The sequence below is a fragment of the Hylobates moloch genome, unplaced genomic scaffold (assembly GCF_009828535.3).
Source record: "Hylobates moloch isolate HMO894 unplaced genomic scaffold, HMol_V3 SCAFFOLD_15, whole genome shotgun sequence".
NCBI classification, from domain to species: Eukaryota; Metazoa; Chordata; class Mammalia; order Primates; family Hylobatidae; genus Hylobates; species Hylobates moloch.
Genome location: NW_026652290.1, coordinates 45,469,234 through 45,489,418, shown reverse-complemented (window position 1 = coordinate 45,489,418; position 20,185 = coordinate 45,469,234). Strand labels below are relative to the sequence as shown.

Genomic DNA, 20,185 nt, shown 5'->3' with positions numbered 1-20,185 from the left:
TTTTTTTGAGACGGAGTTTCACTCTTGTTGCCCAGACTGGCATGCAATGGTATGATATCGACTCACTGCAACCTCTGCCTCCTGGGTTCAAGCGATTTTCCTGCCTCAGTCTCCGGAGTAGCTGGGATTCAGGCATATGCTACCATGCCCAGCTAATTTTTGTATTTTTAGTACAGACAGGGTTTCTCCATGTTGGTCAGGCTGGTCTTGAACTCCCTACCTCAGGTGATCTGCCTACCTGAGTGATCTGCCCGCCTCGGCCTCCCAAAGTGCTGGGATTACTGGTGTGAGCCACTGCGCCCAGCAAATACTTTTTCTTTTTCTTTCTTTCTTTCCTCTTTGTTTTTTGAGCAGGAGTCTTGCTCTGTTTCCCAGGCTGGAGAGTGGAGAGCAGTGGCGGCATCTCAGCTCACTGCAAGCTCCGCCTCCTGGGTTCAAGCGATTCTCCTGCCTCAGCCTCCCAAGTAGCTGGGATCACAGGCGTGTACCACCAAGCCTGACCGAAAATAATTTTTCTAGCATAAGTTTATCCCATGTGATATGTGCATCGTGTCTAGCAACCCTGAGAGGGACCAACCATTCCCCTCCATGCCTGACTGTGGAGACCTGATATGAACCATCGTGGGGCTGCCCTGACCCTGGGTCCCTTTAGTCTCAACCCCTTCCTGCGCAGCACCACTGTGTACTCACTCAACACTTCCCACTTCCCCCACACTGAGCCCTGAGGAAAGGCAGCGCCCACCCGGACTGAACCATGGGATAAGGAACAGAATCCCCTCTCTACGGCCCCTGCAACAGACCCCCGTGGCCCCACACCCAGAGCCCCAAGCTTCAGTTTCTCCCCCACCCACAGGCCTTCGCCTCCCTGTCAGACAGGGCCAGCTTTCCAGCTGTTTGGGAGCCCCAGCAGCAGCTGGGCCGGGAACACAGTGGGAGGTCAATGGCCCCTCTGAGCTGCTCCACAGTGAACTCAAAGCCAGTCAGAAGTCTGCATCTGGGCTTCATTAATCCAAAACTCGAGGCCTGCGCGGGAGCTCGTTTACTCGCAGCGGGCGAGGAGGGCCGGCCCGGCCCAGGGGTGAGGGGAGCAGGCAGGCCGGCAAAGCAGTGCTAGGGGTGGTTCCAGAAGGGAAGAGGCGGGCAGGGTGGGTCAGGATGGGGCTGTTATCCAGAAATGAAGAAAAGCACCAGAAGAAGCACCAAGAGGGTGAATGGATGAAAAGAAACCCACACGTGAGTGGCGAGCCCCCTTGCTGTCCCCGCCTGCCCACTGCCTTTCATCCTGATGGCCCTCCCCGCCTGCCTTTTAAACCCCGTCCTGCATTCTCAGTTCCCACTGGGACACAGCAAGGGGGGTGTGGGGGGGTGGGGCGAGACCACTTTTTTATTTTACAGACTGAGAACTTATTCCATGAAGAAGAAAAAGAAAAGCTTCACCCCAACACCACCCAAATAGTGCAGGGCACAAGCAGAGGGGCTGGCCGAGGCTGGCTGTGGGCTCTCCCTCCCACAGAGGAGGCCTGACCCCACCTGGCAAGGCCTCCTCGGAACTCCAACCAGGTTCAGAGGAGGAGGCAGAAGCCATGGGGCCATCCCAGCCACTGTCATATAAGGCAACAGGCCCCAACCCTGGCGTGCACCAGCCAGGCCAGGCTAGGCCAGGCCAGCTTCTGCCTCCGCCCTGTCCCCCTCCATCCACCACGGGCCTCCACAAGACCAGGACACTGGATTAGCACTCAGAGGAGTCGAAGGTACTGAGACATTCACAAATGACTTTTCCAAACCCGCAGCAGGGTCAGAAGTGGAATGCCAGCGCTCTGCTTCCCAGCCTCCACAAGGGGCACCCAGGAAGGCAAAGGCACCAACCACGTGGGCTGCTGAGATGTCAGGCGGTGACATAGGCCAGCACAGCCCCTCTGGAGCCCCTTGTCTTCACTCCCTGGGAGGGGAACCGGGCCCTGCCAAGACTGAACTGCCCTAAAAGGCTGTCAGGCACCTGGCCAAAGGCATGAGCTGCCTTTTCCAGTCTCCAGGGCAGCTCAGGAAGCAACGGCAGTGGAAGGCAGTGGCCTGCTCCACCGTGGCAATGCTGCCTGACGTGCTGCCTCAGGGCGTTCGCCTGGCTTGCACCCCGGGGCTCTTGTCCATCAGGCTGCCTGTCAGCCACCTGCTCGGCGCTCCTTCCCTGGACTCTTCCATTGCGCACTTGCCAGGTGGGAAGAACCAGGGGGTGGGCTTAGAAGCTGGTTGTCCCTCCCAGGGGTCTGCGAGCCCACAGCCACCAGCCTGCCTGGTCATCCAAGACCAGTCTGAGCACACACAGTGTGGACGGGAGTAGACAGCGGGACACAGTCAGCCACAGACCCAGACGAGTGGACCACCACAGGGCAACATGAGGAACCGTCTATAACCATTGCACATTGACGTGGAGAGGTCCCACAAACCAGGTGTTGAGCCAAGGAAGCCAGACCCAAGGGAGAATGCTCTGCATGGTCCCATTTATATAAATGTTTAAAAACAGGCAAAATTGGGCTAGGCACAGTGGCTCACACCTGTAATCCCAGCACTTTGGGAAACTGAGGCAGGAGGCTCATTTGAGGCCAGGAGTTCGAGGCCATCCTGGGCAACATAGGGAGACCCCCCCCCCACCCCGCTCTCTCAAAAACCAACCAACCAACAAAACAGGTAAAATGAATCTATGTGATGGAAGCCGTGAAAGTGATTACCTCTGCAGGAGGGAACGCCTGGCAGGGGCCCTACGGGGCTTCTGGGGAGCGGCAGACGTTCTGTCCCATGGTCAAGTGGTACACGGATGATCTCTTTTGCAAAGGGCACGAAGTGTCCACCTATGATATGTGTCCTTCCATTCATACGTATTATAAGTAAATTAAAAGGTACACATGGACAATCATACCAACTTCCATTCTCATCTCCCTCTTTGTATGATGATAAAAATCACAGAACCTCAGGCTTAGAAAACACCTTGAAGTCGGCCAGGCACAGTGGCTCATGCCTGTAACCCCAGCACTTTGGGAGGCCGAGGCAGGTGGATCACCTGAGGTCAGTTCGAGACCAGCTTGGCCAACATGGTGAAACCCCGTCTCTACTAAAAATACAAAAATTAGCCGGGTGTGGTGACAGATGCCTGTAATGCCTGCTACTCGGGAGGCTGAGGCAGGAGAATGGCTTGAACCTGGGAGGCAGAGGTTGCAGTGAGCCGAGATTGCACCACTGCCCTCCAGCCTGCCAGCCTGGGTGACAGATCAAGACTCCGTCTCAAAAAAAGAAAAAAGAAAACACCTTGAAGTCACCTAATCTAGCTTCTGCATAGTTATCCATTTTAATTCTTTTTGCCACACCCACAACAAGTGTTCACTTCAGCAAAGGAAGTGCAGTATCTGCCAAGACAACCCAAATTCATTTACTGGACTAACCAAAGGAAATTGTTCCTACATTTTGCCAAAACCTGCCCTTCTGGGATTTCCACTCAAAGCTTCTGGATCCCGTCCTCTGGGGCCTCCAGGAGGGAGCTCTCTGTCAACCTAGGTCCTCTGCACTAGGAAGAAGTTGCCACATTCCCGTGGCTGCCCCTTCCCGCAGGCGCCACAGCCCCCCCATTCCCATCTTTTTGTATCTTTTTTTGCCATTCTGGTTTGGGTCCTCTGACGGCCCTGGGGGTTGTCAATGTTCCCTTTCAAGTGAGACACTCGGAGTTGAGGCTGATGCTCATTTTCTTGGCAGCCCCACAACACAACGCAGTTAACAGATTGAGCCCAAAGTCTTTTTTTTCACACATCTTGCTGTCAAATCCCATTTCCCAGATCCTGTTCTTAATTGTGCAGCTGGGCCTCTCTTTTCAACTCAGTCCATCATTACGGTCTGTTGAGATCTTCTGGGATCTTCAGTCTGCTGTCAGTTGTATTCATGTCATCTGTGAATCTGGCCATTGTTCCATTAATAGCCTCATCCAAAACACTGGGCCTGCCCTGGCCAACCTGCAAGTGGAGACAGAACTCGGGGTGGTGACAGGGCCTGCCCTCTGGGCACAGTCTGATGGCCAGCAGCGCCTTTTGATAATGAGCCCACTTCATTCTATCATCGTTTGACCCGCATTCCTTCATGCAGCCAGCCTATGGTGACAGCCTCTACCAAATGCCCAGGAAACCTACATACAGGCACTGACTGCACAGTCCTCTCTGGAGTATGATTCTGGTTGACCTGTGGAAAAGTGAGGCTTGACTGGTATGATTTCTTGTTAGGACTCCTAGAAAGCAGTGTTTCCTTTTCTATCTATGTGCTTCCAAGCCGGAATCCCCTAGGGAATGACGTGGAGGAGCACATCAACCACCGCTGCCCCCATCTCCTGGAAGCCCTCCACCTCCAAAAGTCCCCATGGAGCCATGGCCCCATCTGCATGTCTCCCAGCAGCAGTGAGACGTCGTCCCATCGGGGAGACAGCCTCCTCTGCACAGTGAGGTCGGTCATGCAGCCTCCCACACTCTTAGGCTTTAACCCCCTTCGACGACCAATATTTGATTCCAAATGAAAAACTATTCTCCTTGACAAAGACGACAAAAGCAAAATACGAATTGTGTAGTGTTGTTCTCTCTGCATCAGGGCTAACATTTTACTGTCAGCCCCAAACCGCACTCCTTGCTTCAAAAGTAACTACACAGAAACTCCTTTTATGGCCTTCGGCATTTCCCAACAATACTCCCACTGGTCCACGCCATTTGTCCAGCTACCTTACTTTGGTGCCTTTCTTTCCAAACCTAAGACCACGAACAAGCTCTGAGGGGAGCCCCTGCAGCCTTTAATGCTTCCCTCCTTTTCCTCACTGGGCTCCTTTGTAATCCATATTCAAAGTTTCAGTGCAAGATCTCCCAGCCCACCTGAGACATCTCTCTTCTTAGAATCTTTTTTTTTTTTTTTTTTTTTTGAGACGGACTCTTGCTCTGTCGCCCAGGCTGGAGTGCAGTGGCGTGATCTTGGCTCACTACAACAACCTCAGCCTCCTGAGTAAGCTGGGACTACAGGTGCACACCACCACGCCAGGCTAATTTTTGTATTTTTAGTAGACCTGGGGTTTCACCATGTTGGCCAGGCTGGTCTTGAACTCTTGACCTCACGTGATCCACCTGCCTCAGCCTCCCAAAGTGCTGGGATTACAGGTGTGAGCCACCGTGCCTGGCTCTAGAATCTTTTTTTTTTTTTTTTAAGTTCTACCTCTTCATGCTTCTTTGAAATCTGTCCTCCAGAAGCAGACAAAGCACGAGTGTGCTGAGTGAGTCCCCCCGCCATGCCAGGCTCTGTGGACTCCGGGAGTATGGCCACAGCACCTGTCCCTCTGATGCTCGCGGCCCACGTCAGTGAGGGGGACAGCCTGATGGGCCTGCAACAGGGGCTGCTCGAAGAGGAGATGCCTTGGTCCAAGCCTCGTCTTGAGGCTGAAGAGATGTGAACCAGGTAGAGCAGGAGAATGGGAAGAGGCCTCTCCAGGAGGAGACAAATGCGGAAAAGCTTGGAGGCAAATGATCATCTTGAGTTGGGGTGGCTGCCAAGTTCCAGGATGCGGCAAAAGCATGGAAGCCTGCAGGGGGCAGGAGACTGGGGAGCTCCAGGGCACCGAATCTGTCCATAGGACTCGAGGCCTGGGCAGTGGGCAGGCGCTGGTGCCATTCATGGAGCCATGGAAGACAGGGAAGGGGTCTTCCCCGGAAGGCGGTGACTCCTGTTTCCCACATGCTGAATCCCAGCCACACAGATTGGAGCTCAGTAGCAAAGTCTGGCCACAGGTATTCATTTGGGAGCTGCTAGCATGTGCCTGGAGTTGAGGCCTCGGATGCGGATGAGATGGTGTCTCAGGCTGGCTTCCCCAGAAAGTAGGCTCTGAAATGGATATTAGCAAGCAGGGAATTTACGTAGGGAGAGGGGACGCAGGGAATTTATGTGGGGAGAGACAAAGGAAACCAGGCTGCCACACAGCCACAGTGAAGGCCTCAGCTGAACCCACAAGGACTCCGGAGCTAGCAGGGTCCTTCAGAGACATCCTCAGCTAAGGCAACAGGGAAGATCTTTGTGCCCCAGCACTGGGCTGCTGCCAAGGAAGGGGCCCAGCCCTGGTAAGGTGACCACCTTTGGCAGAGGTGACTCCTCTGCCACCCCCAGCAGTGGAAGAGTGCCCCAGTCCTGGGACGGCGCAAGTGGGGGGCACCCAGCACCCCTGACTTCATGGGCCTGTGCCACAAGAGGGGCTGGGGCGGAATCCTGAGGCCTACCAAGACTCGAGGGCTGGTGGGGGAGGGGTATCCCTGAAGGCAACTGAGGAAGCCAGGAGGGCCCTGGGAAGCCCAGGGAAAGAAGTGCTGGCTGCTCATCAGGAAGGGCCCGAGAGGTCCCTGGTGACGGAGCAGCTTGGCTGGAGTGCCTGGTGCCACAGGTGTCTCCTCAGCTCCTGGCCCTTTAGGTCCCTCAGACACCCCACCCCTGAGAGGGAGCCGCGTCCTCTCCAGCCATGTCCCCTTCCTGGCGATCATTGCCTGACCGCCGCCCACCTTCCCGCTGCTGTCTGCCTCCCAGCTCCAGCCCAGGCTCCGGATGGGACCTTCATCTTGCCTCTTATTCCTTCCTCCAGATTTGGTGCCCTTCTGAAATTTCCAGGTTGACTGGGCCTTGACTGCCTCCTTCCAGATGTTCTGGCCTCACCCGCCCACAGTGAGAGCTCTCTATGACAATCTGAGCTCCAAAGAATCCAACCTGCCCAAGGGTGGGCAGGATTCAGCCATGAGAGAGAGAGAACTGGGGGAGGAAGCTTGGAGCTGCGGCAGGAGCGCAAGGGAGATGTGGGTGGAGATAGAATGGCTGTTTTAAGGTAGGAGACGCATTTATTTGCTGCAGAGAAAGCTAGTGAACAAAAAGCAAATGGTACAAGAATAAGGGATGACTGCAGAAGGTTTTGGGAGAGGCAGGACTGCCAGGATCCAGAATTAAGGGTGCGGTGGGCAGCAGGGAGGTGAGAACTGAGAGCACTGCGTTTGTCTAGTGGGGGTGGCTGTTTGCTGAGAGTGCAGAGGCTTCAGCAGCAGGAAGCATGGAATCTGCTGAGGTCCCCAGGAGGCTGGCCAGGAACTCGCTGTGGCTCTGGGCAGCCTGAAGGGGTCAAGAACCAAGGGGGGGGGCACGGGACATGCATGTGGCATCACATGCCATGCAGTTTCAGGCCTGAGAACAGGCAGGAAGGGAGTCCACAGTGGAGAAGGGGTCCAGGAGATGACCCAGGGCCCAGCAGTGGTAAGAGGAGAAGGAAAGGTGGGGCCCTCTGGCCCTGCAGTGAGGAAGTGAACGCAAATGGGAGGGAAACAAGGAGGGCTTCGAGGGAGGCCATGGTGCATCTGTGCCTGTCCCAGCTCTTATCCCCATTGCGCAAGGACCTGACGAGCGTGAGGCTGCTCTCTCCCTAGGCTGTCTGCACTTCCGCTCCATCAGTCAGTTCCTCCTTGGTGGCCACACAGAACCTGCTTGGCTGGCTGCTCCAGACATAAGAACACTGAGAGGATCCTGGGGTGCTCCAGAATTCACAGGAAGATGGAGAACCTGGCCGAGGGGCATGGAGCAGCAGGGTCCCTGCCCAGAAGAGCCTGTGAGGACTGCCGTCCCTGAGTTCTTTCCTCAGGAGCATCCAAGTGGTTAGGCCTGGGTCTCGCTCCCGGAGGTGGAACAAAGGAGTGCCTGACTCCTGGCTTCTGTGCAGAGGAGGGTGCGAGGAAGATGCCTCCTCAACACAGGAAGGAAGCCCACACCCCCTGCAAACCTCAATGTATTTCCATCACTGGAAGAGATCAGAAGAGAGCCAAACATTGTTGACTTTTACTTATTCGCCAAATATTTACTCAGCACCTGTGATATCCTAGTCCATGCTCTGTTCTGGGTGCTGAGGATGCAGACGTACAGGAGATGGAGGGAGCCCTCCCGCCCAGGGAGCTCACACTCATGGGGAGGGCCGGGTCACAGTTCACTTCTGGTCCTGGTAGTCAGTGGAGAAAAATGAAGGAAAGGGAGGTCGTGCAGAGCCCTGAGGTGGCAGCTCATTTGGAAAAAAGGATCAGGTGAAGCCTCTCTGAGGCAGTGACATGTGGGCAGAGACCACCACGATGAGAAGGTGGGAGTCTCCTACCAACGTGCGGGCATGAGGGAGGGTGGGCATCAAGACGCAAGTGCCCAGTGCACCCCAGGGACAGGGAGAAGAAGAGCAGAGGGCAGGGCCACACCGCAAAGGGGCCTTAGCGGCCACCTCAAAGACTCCAGGCTTCCTTCCAAGATGATGCAAAGTCTTCGAAGATTCTGGAGCAGGGAAGTGACTCAATTGCTTATGACAGCTCTTTTATGGTTCAGTGTTTTAGGTGTCATCATAATGTTGTAATTATGTTTTAAAATGCCCACCAACGGCTGGGCACTGTGGCTCATGCCTGTGATCTCAGCCCTTTGGGAGGCCAAGGTAGGAGGATCACTTGAGCCCAGGGGTCTAAGACCAGGCTGGGGAACACAGGGAGATCCTGTCTCTACAAAAACTTAAATAAGTTAGCTGGGTGGGATGGTGCATGCCTGTAGTCCAAGCTACTCAGGAGGCTGAGGCAGGAGGATCACTTAAGCCCAGGAGGTCGAAGCTGCAGTGAGCCTGGATGGCGCCACTGCACTCCTCCCTCGGTGACAGAGATTCTGTCAACAACAACAACAACAACAAATGAACCACCAAGACCTTATCTCTTTAGAGACACCTACTGAATAAAATAAGTCTAATCATTTGCTCTGATTCACAATGATGTGGGGGAGGGGTGGGGGGCAGTGGGTGAGGGAAGGAGTCTCCATGGCTGTCTGCTGAGATGGAAAATGGGTACATGGAGTCCATTTTACTAGCCTCTCAACATTTGTATATGTCTTGAAATTATCTATAACCAAATTTTTTTTTTTTTTTTTTTTTGAGACGAAGTCTCACTCTGTCTCCTAGGCTGGAGTGCAATGGCACAATCTCGGCTCACTGCAACCTCTGCCTCCCAGGTTCAAACGATTCTCCTGTCTCAGCCTCCTCAATGATGCTTGGATTACAGGTGCATGCCATCATGCCCAGCTAATTTTTTTCTTTTGTATTTTTAGTAGAGATGGGGTTTCACCATGTTGGCCAAGCTGGTCTTGAACTCCTGACCTCAAGTTATCCACTGACCTCGGCCTCCCAAAATGCTGGGATTACAGGTGTGAGCCACCACACCCAGCCAACAAAACTTATTAAATAGAAGTGATTCTGGCTAATTGGTGAGAACTGGCTGTGGGGGTAAGAGCAGGAGCTCGGAGGCCGACAGGGTCTTTAGAAAGGGGCAACAAGGGGATGGGCACGGTGGCCCACGCCTATAATCCCAGCACTTTGGGAGGTCGAGGCGGGTGGATCACAAGGTCAGGAGTTCAAGACCAGCCTGCCCAACATGGAGAAACCTCATCTCTACTAAAAATACAAAAATTAGCTGGGTGTGGTGGCACACACCTGTAGTCCCAGCCATTTGGGAGGCTGAGGCAGGAGAATCGCTTAAACCCGGGAGGCGGAGGTTGCAGTGAGCCGAGACTGTGCCGTTGCACTCCAACCTGGGCGACAGAGTGGACAAAAGAAAAAAGAAAAAGAAAAAAAGAAAGGGGGAAATAAGCCCAAGGCAACCAAAAACACTCCTATTAACCTCACACCCAAAGATGACCTTTCTTTTCTCCTAAACAGAACTGGCATCATGCTTTACATATGGCTTCAAAGCCTTTTTTCCATTCAGCGTTATTTCATTAACTTTCCCATTTTCCTGTGACATCATTTTTAGGTACAGTATAATACTCCGTAGCATGGGCAGAACTGAATTGATGGTGGGGCACTGAGGCAGTTTCCAGTTCTTCACTATCATGACATTGCTATGCCAAACATCCTTGTCAATGAATCTTTGCCATCTACTTCCCCAGAAAACCATCTAGTTTTTTGAAGGGTGTGCACATTTTAAAGTCATTTGCTTGATTTTGCCAAATTGGCCTCCAGAGGGACTACTGACTGCACCTCATGAGCAGGGAAGCATATGCCTGTTTCCTCACATCCTGCCAACACTGGGCAGCACTGTCCTTTTGGATTGATTCTGGTCTGCCAGGCAAGGAACTCTACGCCATTGTCAGGGCTGGTTTCGTGAGCCATTTTAGGCAGGCTTTGTCCATTCCTCCATCTGACCAGGCAGCCTGCGTAAGCTGGCTTCATCTGACCTTCTGCTTTGAAGTGGCGCACAGAGGATGTTTAATGAACAGCCGCAGGCAGTGAAGGAAGAGGGTCCCCGGAGCCTGGGACATCAGCTTTCAGTAGAGTGTAAGCAGCTGCAGGAGCCCTGAACAGAAGCGAGGATGGCATGCTGCTCTTCCCAAAGCTGCCTGAGCTGCCCCAGTGGGGCCACCTCCCAAGGTAGATGTCCCTCCAAGAACCTCCTCTTCCCCTTGGCTCTATTTCAGGTGGTCTGCCTTAGTATTCACTTTCATTTTTCATGGTTAGGCCCAGCTCTTCCTTACATTTGCAGTGCATCCCATGAAGTCCTGAACGCTGAGGCAGGGGCTGCGGGTGTACTGCATGAGCGTCAGCGGGAGTTCTCGCTTTGTGCTTAACCAGTCAGTCGAGTAGACGAAGAGTGTGACAGCCCCTTGTACAACAATCTGCCCTTCTTCCTGGGGTCAGTCTGGGCACAGAGCCCAGTGGGGCAGCCACCAGTGAAGGCAGCCAGTAAGCTCTGCGGCTGCCGCGGGGAGCACAGTGGAGCAGTGGCTCACTGAAGACCCACAGTGAGTACAACGCGGCAGGAAAGAAGATTAGGAGCCCTTTACAACCCAATCAGGGATGACGGCCAGAACACACCCTGAAGAGCAAAGAAGGTGCGGGAACAGCGGGTACGTGCACACGCAGACAGAGGCTGGCGGCCAGCCAGGTGGCTCTGGCTCAGAGGAAGAGGCACATTTTCAACATCAAATTTGAAAGGAGTACTTTCAAAAAGGTATTCCTTGGTACCTTATGAATTTTGTTTTATTTGAATGCTTTTATCTATTTAGAAAAATAAAAATAAAATCAGTAACACTGATCCCACTAAGGCACCCTCCTTCCTAGTAAAGCTCTTGGCACAAAGCATCACCCTGCTGACGTGGCTGCCTGAAAGGCAGGCGCAAGATGCTCTGTTTCATTCATTTCCTGGCATTTAAAGGGCACTTGCCATGGGCCCTGGAGCTACCCACAGATTCCACAAAAGACCCTGATTCATGAAATCACAGTTTAACATGGCTAGCAGATGAAGGAGCGAAGTCATAAACTTAGGATATGGAGAAGGTAGCTTCAAATCTGTCTTGAAAGAATGAATTATTAAGACCAAAAAGGTCAGGCATGGTGGCTCACACCTGTGATCCCAGCAGTTTGGGAGGCTGAAGTGGGAAGATCACTTCAGCCCAGGGCTTTGAGACCAGCCTGGACAACATAGGGAGACCTTGTGTCTACACGAAATTTAAAAATTAGATGGGTGTGTTGGCATGTGTCTGTAGTCCTTGCCACTAAGGAGGCTGAGGCAGGAGGATTGCTTGATCCCAAGAGGTCGAGGCTGCAGTGAGCCATGATGGCACCACTGCACTCCAGCCTGGGCGACAGAGTGAGACCCTCTCTCAAAAAACAAAACAAAGGCAGAAAAATTGACGTTGGGTCCCCACTGGCTGTTTGGGGATGGAAAAAATCAAGTTTAGATCCTTCTCTCATACCAAGGACAAACAGATTACAGTTGGGATTAAGAGCTGATGGAAACAAAGTGAAGCCAGTCCTGAAAGAAAAGTAAGCACACTATCTTTATGGCCTTGGTGGGGAAACCCTTCGTCTTCCATACGGAAAGATTACATTACACAAAAATCCCAATCAATTCTCTGCATTATCCATAAAACTGTCCTGTAAATCGAAACCTATTCTAAAATAAAAAAAAGGACTAAAAAAGTAATAAGAAAGAAAAAAAATTCCAGTTCACTGAAAGGTACCATGCATAAAGATTTAAAAAGGACAATCTATATAACCTTTGGAGAAAACACATTGTAACATAATAAGCAACATGAAGATCAATAGAGTTGATAAGAAGATAAATTAACTGATAGGAAAGTGGGTAAGAAATACCAAAAGGTAATTTACAGTAAGAGAAACACAAAAGGCCAATAAATACATGAAAAGATACTCAATTTCACTGGCAATCGGGGAAATGAAAATTAGAACCACAGGATGACGTTTTCCACTCACCAGATTGACTAAAACTCAAAAACAAAACTGAGAATATGTAGCATTAATGAGAATGCAGAAAAATATGCACATTCATACCTATTTGGTGGTGTTACTAATAGGTCCAGCTTTACATACTTTAGGGTTGCAATTTCACTTCAAGGAATTTATCTCATAGAAATATCTGCACAGACGCCCAAAGCTCATATAAACAGTCACTGAATGTCCAGTATTAGTAAGGGAGGATACCACCTCTCATGTTATCTTATGCCCAATTTCTGCCTCAAAGAAAAAGGAGGAGTTAAAGAAAAGACAGAAATGAAATCAGTAGTCAGACAGCCCAGTGCTGCATTCCAGGCCTGGTAAAGACTGACCACTGACTTAACCGGTTTATGTTATCTATAGATTCCAGACATTATATGGAAAAGCACTGTGAAAATCCCTGTCCTGTTCTGTTCCATTCTGATTACCAGTGCATGCAGCCCCCAGTCACGTACCCACGGCTTGCTCAATCGATCACGACCCTCTCACGCGGGCTCTCTTAGAGTTGTAAGCCCTTCAAACCACAGGAATTGCTGACTCAGGGAGCTTGGTTTTTGGAGACGTGAGCCCGTCAATGCTCCCAGCTGAATAAAGCCCTTTCCTTCCACAACTTGGTGTCTGACTGTGGCTCATCCTGCTACATTAGGAGACTACAGTGGCACACACACTAGGGAAATACTATGCAGCTGTGAAAAGAGTGAGGTTTATTGTGTGCACGTGTGAGAAAAACAACCACAAACACCACGCCCTGGATGGAGCAAATGAGAAACTGGCTGGACTAGGTGGATGAGGGAGCCTAGGGGCCAGCCTAAGAATTTGCACCTGGCCCTGCAGGCAATGGGGAGCATGGCAAGGCAGAGACATGATCATCACAGGAACCCCCAGGCATCTACAGAGCAGACAGACTTTGGGGAAGAGGAAGAAATGCCTCTGCCACCCTCCAGGTGAGCCGGTGAGATGAAAGCAGGAAAGGGGGTGACTGATTTACGTGAGCCAGACATGGTCCTGGCTGTCACGGAGTTGGATTTAGGGTTTAGGATACAGAAGGCAGAAAGGACAGGATTTAGGGATGAAAGGGGTAACAGGTGGGGATGGCAGAAACCTCTAGGACTGTAATTTCCAGCTGGCAAAGCAGAGTGGATGGGCAGTCTGGGGAGAACAGGGAATCAAGAGGCAGGGTCTGCCTCTCCATCCCATGAAGAAATCCCAGGCTGCTGGGCTGCAGGCAGCCTCCCTGATTGAGCCCCCCGGCGTCCTCTGACAGAGCTTCCAGAAGTCCCATTCTTTCAGAGAGAGATCAAACCTGCCCTCTCTCAACTGTGCACAGGCTGCCTCTCTGCCAGCCAGATTCCCAGGAAAGAGAGAAAGAGATGGGACTGCCTGCTCAGCACTGAAGCAGAGCCCAGGACAACTGAAGGTAACTTAGTCAACAAGCAGAGCCTCTACCAGGCTGGGCCCTGGAGTGTGAGGCCATTCAAACCACCCTCGGAACAGTGCATGGGAAGGGAAGGGGTCCCAGTGGAGGGTAACACAGAGGTGTCTGCCAAAGGTGAGGGGTGGGAAGGGAGTCATTCTAGGCAGGAGGAGCTGCAAAGGGACAGGCCCAGAAAGAGAAGGGAAGAGGGAGAGAGAAGAGCAAGGCAAGTGGATGGGAGTGGTCTGCTCCGGGAAGGGCAGGCAATTCCGTAAGACTGTAGCCAAAAGTGGGAGAAGGAAAATGGAGACAGAAGCAGGGCCAGATCCAGCCAATGGGCCTTATCTCCTCCTGGGCTGAGTTTGTTTACTCACTTCATTCATTCGAAAAGAATTTACAGGCCAGGAGTGGTGGCTCATGCCTGTAATCCCAGCACATTGGGAGGCCGAGGCGGGCGGATCACGAGGTCAGGAGACTGAGACCATCCTGGCTAACACGGTGAAACCCTGTCTCCACTAAAAATATAAAAATTAGCCAGGCGTGGTGGTGGGCGCCTGTAGTCCCAGCTACTCGGGAGGTTGAGGCAGGAGTATGGCGTAAACCCAGAAGGTGGAGCTTGCAGTGAGCCGAGATCGCGCCACTGTACCTGTACCCCAGCCTGGGTGACAAAGCAAGACTCTCTCTCAAGAAGAAAAAAAAAAATTTACAGAGTGCCAAACAGCACGCTAGGCACTGTTCTAGATCTGGGACAATATGGCAGTGACCCTGACAAGGTAGCTGTTCTGGTAGAGGTGACTTCAAGGAAAGCCACAGCCATAAACAAGGAAACAGAGAGTAACAATTTCTGGCAGGGGTAAATGCTAGGCAGAAAAGAAAACAGAAGGATGAATCGAGAGTGTGCGAGTGGGAGTGGGGTGATCAGGGGACAGAATTCAGCTGAGGTCTGAATGACGAGGAGCTGAAGACTGGGGAGGGAGCCCCAAAGAAAGAAGAGTGGGGGAGCTAATTGTACAAGGCAATTGTTTTGCTAATAAGACCATGTTAAGAAAATTAAGCTTTTTTTCATTTGTACAGAACTCATTAGTGAGTTATATTTTTAGTTCTCCCTCCTGGGGATTAGAAATTGGGCAGGGGAGGTCTGTTGGGGCTGATGGGGAGGACTCTGGATCCCTGCAAGACCCCGAAGAGATGCGTGTGAGAGGGAGGAGGCAGCGGGGGAGCAGCACGCACCTGCTCCGGGAGGTCATGTCCGGGAAGAACTGCACGAGGGCCAGCAGGTTGTGGTGGTGGTCAGACACCCAGCTCAGGGTGCAGCACAGTTCCTGGAGCTGCAGGAGAGGGGCACCCCATGGGCTACAAGAGGACGCTGCCTTCCCCCTGCTCTCGCCACCCAGCCCGCACAGGGGAGTAAGTGGGCAGTCACAGAGGCCAGGGACATTCCGATGACCTCCAGGCAGTGCCATCCCCACCCAGGGCACTCTAGGGGCCACCTTGGTCCCTAGTAATGAAGCTGTGTGAGAACCAGGCTCTGGGCATGTGGTACCTTCCCTGGCCACTCCCGGATGTTCTCCAGGAGCAAGACGAGAAGCTGCTGGAGGTCAACCTTGGGCAGCAGGCGGAGCCCCACGTCCAGGCCGGTGCGGCACAGCAGCTCAATCAGTCCCATGAGGTTCTCGTCAGTGTAGGCCCCTGGCTGGGCCTGGGCACACAGCGCCAGAAACTGGAGAGAGAAAAGAGGGCAGGGGTGGCCAGGGCGTGGGGGAACGGGAGAGTACTTCGAGGACCAGTTCTCTGGGAGACATTTAGGCAGCAGAGATGGTACTGTGAGCCCCACGGCCATGCTGGGGAGGAGCTCAAGGAAAAGTGAGGCCAGGATTTGGGGCCCCTGCAGGGTCCTTGGTGGCAGGCACAGGTGTGGAGAGTGTGCTTGTCAGAGGCGTTTGAACCAGAGCAACTCCATCTTGAATAGGGGCTGGGTAAAATAAGGCTGAGACCTACTGGGCTGCATTCCCAGGAGGTTAGGTATTCTTACTCACAGCATGAGATAGGAGGTTGGCACGATACAGCTCACAAAGACCCCGCTGATAAAACAGGTTGCAGTAAAGAGGCCGGCCAGATACCACCAAAACCAAGATGATGACCAGAGTGACCTCTGGTCGGCCTCACTGCTCATTATATGCTAATAATAATGAATTAGCATGCTAAAAGACACTCCCACCAGCACCATGACAGTTTACACATGCCATGGCAATGTCAGGAAGTTACCCTATATGGTCTAAAAAGGGGAGGAACCCTCAGTTCTGGGAATTGCCCACCCCTTTCCCGGAAAACTCATAATCCACCTCTTATTTAGCACATAATCAAGAAATAACCATAAAAATACTATACCAGCAGCCCTTGCGGCTGCTCTGCCTATGGAGTAGCCATGTTTTATTCTTTCACTTTTTTTTGAGACAGTCTTGCTCTGTCACCCAGGCTGGAGTGCAGTGGCTCCATCTTGGCTCACTGCAACCTCCACCTCCCGGGTTCCAGCAATTCTCCTGCCTCAGCTTCCCAAGTAGCTGGGATTACTGGCACACGCCACCAGGCCCGACTAATTATTGTATGTTTAGTAGAGACGGGGTTTCGCCATGTTGGCCAGGCTGGTCTTGAACTCCTAACTGCAGGTGATCCACCCACGTTGGCCTCCCAAAGCGCTAAGATTACAGGCATGAGCCACTGTACCCGGCCTATTCGTTTACTTTCTTAATAAACTTGCTTTCATTTTACTCTATGGATTTGCTTCCAATTCTTTTTATTTTTGAGATGGAGTTTCTCTCTTGTTGCCCAGGCTAGAGTGCAATGGCACAATCTTAGCTCACTGCAACCTCTACCTCCTGGTTTCAAGCGATTCTCCTGCCTCAGCCTCCACGCCTGGCTAATTTTTGTATTATTTGTAGAGACGGGGTTTTGCCATGTTAGCCAGGCTGGTCTCAAACTCCTGACCTCAGGTGATCCACCCGCCTCAGCCTCCCAAAGTGCTGGCATTACAGGCATGAGCCACTGCGTCTAGCCTTTTTTTGTTGTTTTTTTGAGATGGAGTCTCGCTCTGTCGCCCAGGCTGGAGTGCAGTGGTGCCATCTCGGCTCACTACAACCTCTGCCTCTCAGGGTCAGGCAATTCTCCTGTCTCAGCCTCCTGAGTAGATGGGACTACAGGTGTCCATCATGCCCAGCTGATTTTTTTTGTATTTTTAGTAGAGATAGGGTTTCACCATGTTGGTCAGGCTGGTCTGGAACTCCTGATCTCAAATGATCCGCCTGCCTCAGCCTCCCAAAGTGCTGGGATTACAGGCGCCATGCCTGGCCCCAATTCTTTCTTGTGCAAGAACCAAGAACCCTCTCTTGGGGCCTAGATCAGGACCTGTTTCCGGTAACATAGTTTCTGTAGCATCCGGCCCACCGCCAGCACAGTGCCTGCCATGGTGCTAAGCTCGCCGGAGATTCTCCGTGACGCTCCTGGAATTAAGCTGCTGAATGAGCCTGAACTACGAGCCGAGAGTGCCCTGCGTGAGGCAGGCGGCTTGACTCACCTTGTAGATGTAGCCCAGGCTGATGTCCAAGGCAACTTCTTGGGGAGCGTCCTGCTCCTCATTCTCACTCAGGTCAGCTTCACCTGGAAGCACCCTGTGGTAAGACAACAGTGACGATGGGAAACCCAGGAGGGGGCACAGGGGCAGGAGTGAGGTGCAAAGTGGGATGCTGTTGCCCTGAGGCTGCTCATCTGCTGGACACAGCAAATTCTTCCACACAGATGATCTCATGCAGTTTCTCAGGGCCAAGAATCCAGGGCAGCTCTGTTGGGTGGTCCTGGCTCGGGAGTGTCTCGGATGTTGCCCTCAAGATGTTGGGTGGGGCTGCGGTCATCTGAGCCTGACTAGGCTGGAGGGCCTGCCTCCCGGCTCACTCACCTGGTCACTGATCCACAGGCCCCAGGGCCTCTCCACAGGGTTTCTCCACATGGCCGCTGGTTCTCCAAAGCCAGTGGTGAAAGAGAGAGGGAGAGAGAATACGCCCAAGACAGAGCCACAGCCTTCCACAACCTAACCTTGAAAGTGACATCCCATCTCTTCTGCTGGTCACACAGGCCCAACCTGACTTGGTGTAGGAGGAGGCTACAGAACTATGTGAACTCTAGGAGTGGGGGACACATTGTGGGGGCTCCCTGGGGACTGGCTCCCACATGCTACCATTCAGGTGAGGCCTCTAGCTTTAGTTTTCCAGGACTTGGAAACCAGAAAATCACACTTCCAATCCCCCCAAAGTCCTTGAGTTCTCCCTGGGTCTGTTCGACAAGGGTGAGCCTGTATACACTGCAAAGTGCACCACGTGGTAGCTGACACGGGGGCTGGCTCATAAGCCAGCAAGTATGGGGGAAATCAGAATAAAACATCCCTAAAAACCCCCTCCAAAGGTGTCACCCTGAGCTGATGTGCTGTCTGCTGACAAGACCTGCATGGCCAGTTTCCCCGAGTGATGGACCCGATCTGGCTGAGCACCAGATGGTGTTAGAGACCAGGGCTGGGGAAAAGAAAAATCCCACCCCCCCCTTTAAAGATCAAGCCACACGCAGGGTGGTGAGATGCTTACGATGAGGGGGACCTTGGTGGGGCTTAGTGGATGGCAGTCTCATCACCCTTTCCACAAGCCTCCCTCCCAGGCACGCGCTCACAGGACGAGAGCCTGGGTGGGATCAACTTCATCCTCTCTATGGCCGAATATACATTGTCGTTTTCAAGTATGTTAAGTGAGCTTATGATGAGGGTCCCCTCTGCTGTCTCATCCACTTCTCCACTCTTAAGAAATGGCTTAAGCTTCCTGCTAACAGTGGTAAGTGAAGATATTGACGACAACCACATTGCTGATGACAGCAGGCTCTATGCAGCCCCCTGGCACAGGGGAGGAAGAGCACTGTCCTACAGCTCCTGTGAAGTCTCTGCTCCTTTCTGCTTGGCACTGGTGCTGAGCTCAGAGGGGAAGGAGGAGAGATCTGTCTCTGAGGTACCAGGAAGTTGGTGCCAACAAACCAAACTTGGTGGGGGAGTGGAAACTGCAGCTGGGCTCAGTCCTTCTTCCAGATTTCAGCATGTATTAGGGCCACAACTGAATGGGTAAGGCTGGCATTTGCACATCTGGGCACAGGCTGGGCCTGCGCCAGTACGTGAGGGGGAACTCTGGTTCATACCAGCCTTGAGCGTGCAACACGCACAGCCATAGGTGGGTGTGTTTTCAGGTTTCTCAGCATGGGGCACCCAGAGTCGAATACAAATATCGGCAGAAGAGAGATGCTGCCAAGGGGAGAAGGAACGTTGAAGGTGTGAGGTGGTGACGTGTTTTTTGAGCTGGAGAGAGGAGTGTGGCTGTGGGGAGAGCCCTGTCCTCCTTGGAAAGAAATGTCAGCCTTCCCAAGTGAATGCCTGGCTGGCCAGAGTTCCAGAACTTTGTGGGCCCAGGACTCATGGGCAATATAATGGGGGTCCTCTAATCCTTGCCTTTCAGAGGAATCACTTGACTGAACTGCTGGCATCTGCGACTGCTGTTCTGAGATGCAGCATCAGCTGATCCCCAAAACTCCACCACTGCTGCCAGCAAGGGGCCACAGCCCCGGAATTCAACAGCTTATCTATTATCCCTGCTCCCCTCCTGGGCTCAGCAGGTTAGAGTGAGCTGATGGTCCCACCATTAGACTCTATGAGCAAAGCAGCTTCATCAGTCCCACGCCTGGCTCCAGGGTCTGTGGCCAGCACAAGGGACATGTCACCGGCCTCTACCCAGGTCTCCGCATCTTCTTCCCCCAAAAGTTGAAAAAATAATGAAGTTACCATCTGTATGGCATTCTGACATTCTCAGAGGGAAGATGGCAGGTACAGTGTATGAGCACCACTACCACCTTAACCAACAGCTGCCTCCTTAACCAATTGCCCCCTCGCTTGATAGGACACCCTGTCAACATGTTAATTGTCATGTATTTACCCCTTTGGCCTCTGCACCAGGCTGCTCCTTTGAAAACCAAGTGGCTGGCGGGGCATGGTGGCTCATGCCTGTAATCCCAGCACTCTGGGAGGCCGAGGCAGGCAGATCACCTGAGGTCAGGAGTTCAAGACCAGCCTGGCCAACATGGTGAAACCCCATCTCTACTAACAATACAAAAATTAGCTGGTCATGGTGATGGATGCCTGCAATCCCAGCTACTTAGGAGGCTGAGGCGGGAGGATTGCTTGAGCCCGGGAGGCAGAGGTTGCAGTGAGCCGTGATCGCACCACTGCACTCCAGCCTGGGCAACAAGAGTGAAACTCTGTCTCAAAAAAAAAAAAAAGAAGAAAAGAAAAGAAAACCAAGTGGCCAAGGCTTCTGGCACCAGGAAACAGCTCCAGGCTTTTGGTCTTCAGCGGCCAGGCC

At 52.6% G+C, this 20,185-nt stretch overlaps 1 protein-coding gene across 1 annotated transcript in view; it reads right to left on the bottom strand.

The window, feature by feature from the left end:
• Positions 1–20,185, bottom strand: part of FAM178B (family with sequence similarity 178 member B) — a 112,563-nt gene that overhangs the window by 30,712 nt on the left and 61,666 nt on the right. The window contains exons 11-13 of the mRNA XM_058428100.1: positions 17,320–17,413; positions 15,292–15,468; positions 14,979–15,076 (exon numbers count right to left, since the gene is read on the bottom strand). Coding sequence (XP_058284083.1) covers positions 14,979–15,076; positions 15,292–15,468; positions 17,320–17,413 — 369 coding nt within the window. The remainder of the gene's footprint in view (positions 1–14,978; positions 15,077–15,291; positions 15,469–17,319; positions 17,414–20,185) is intronic.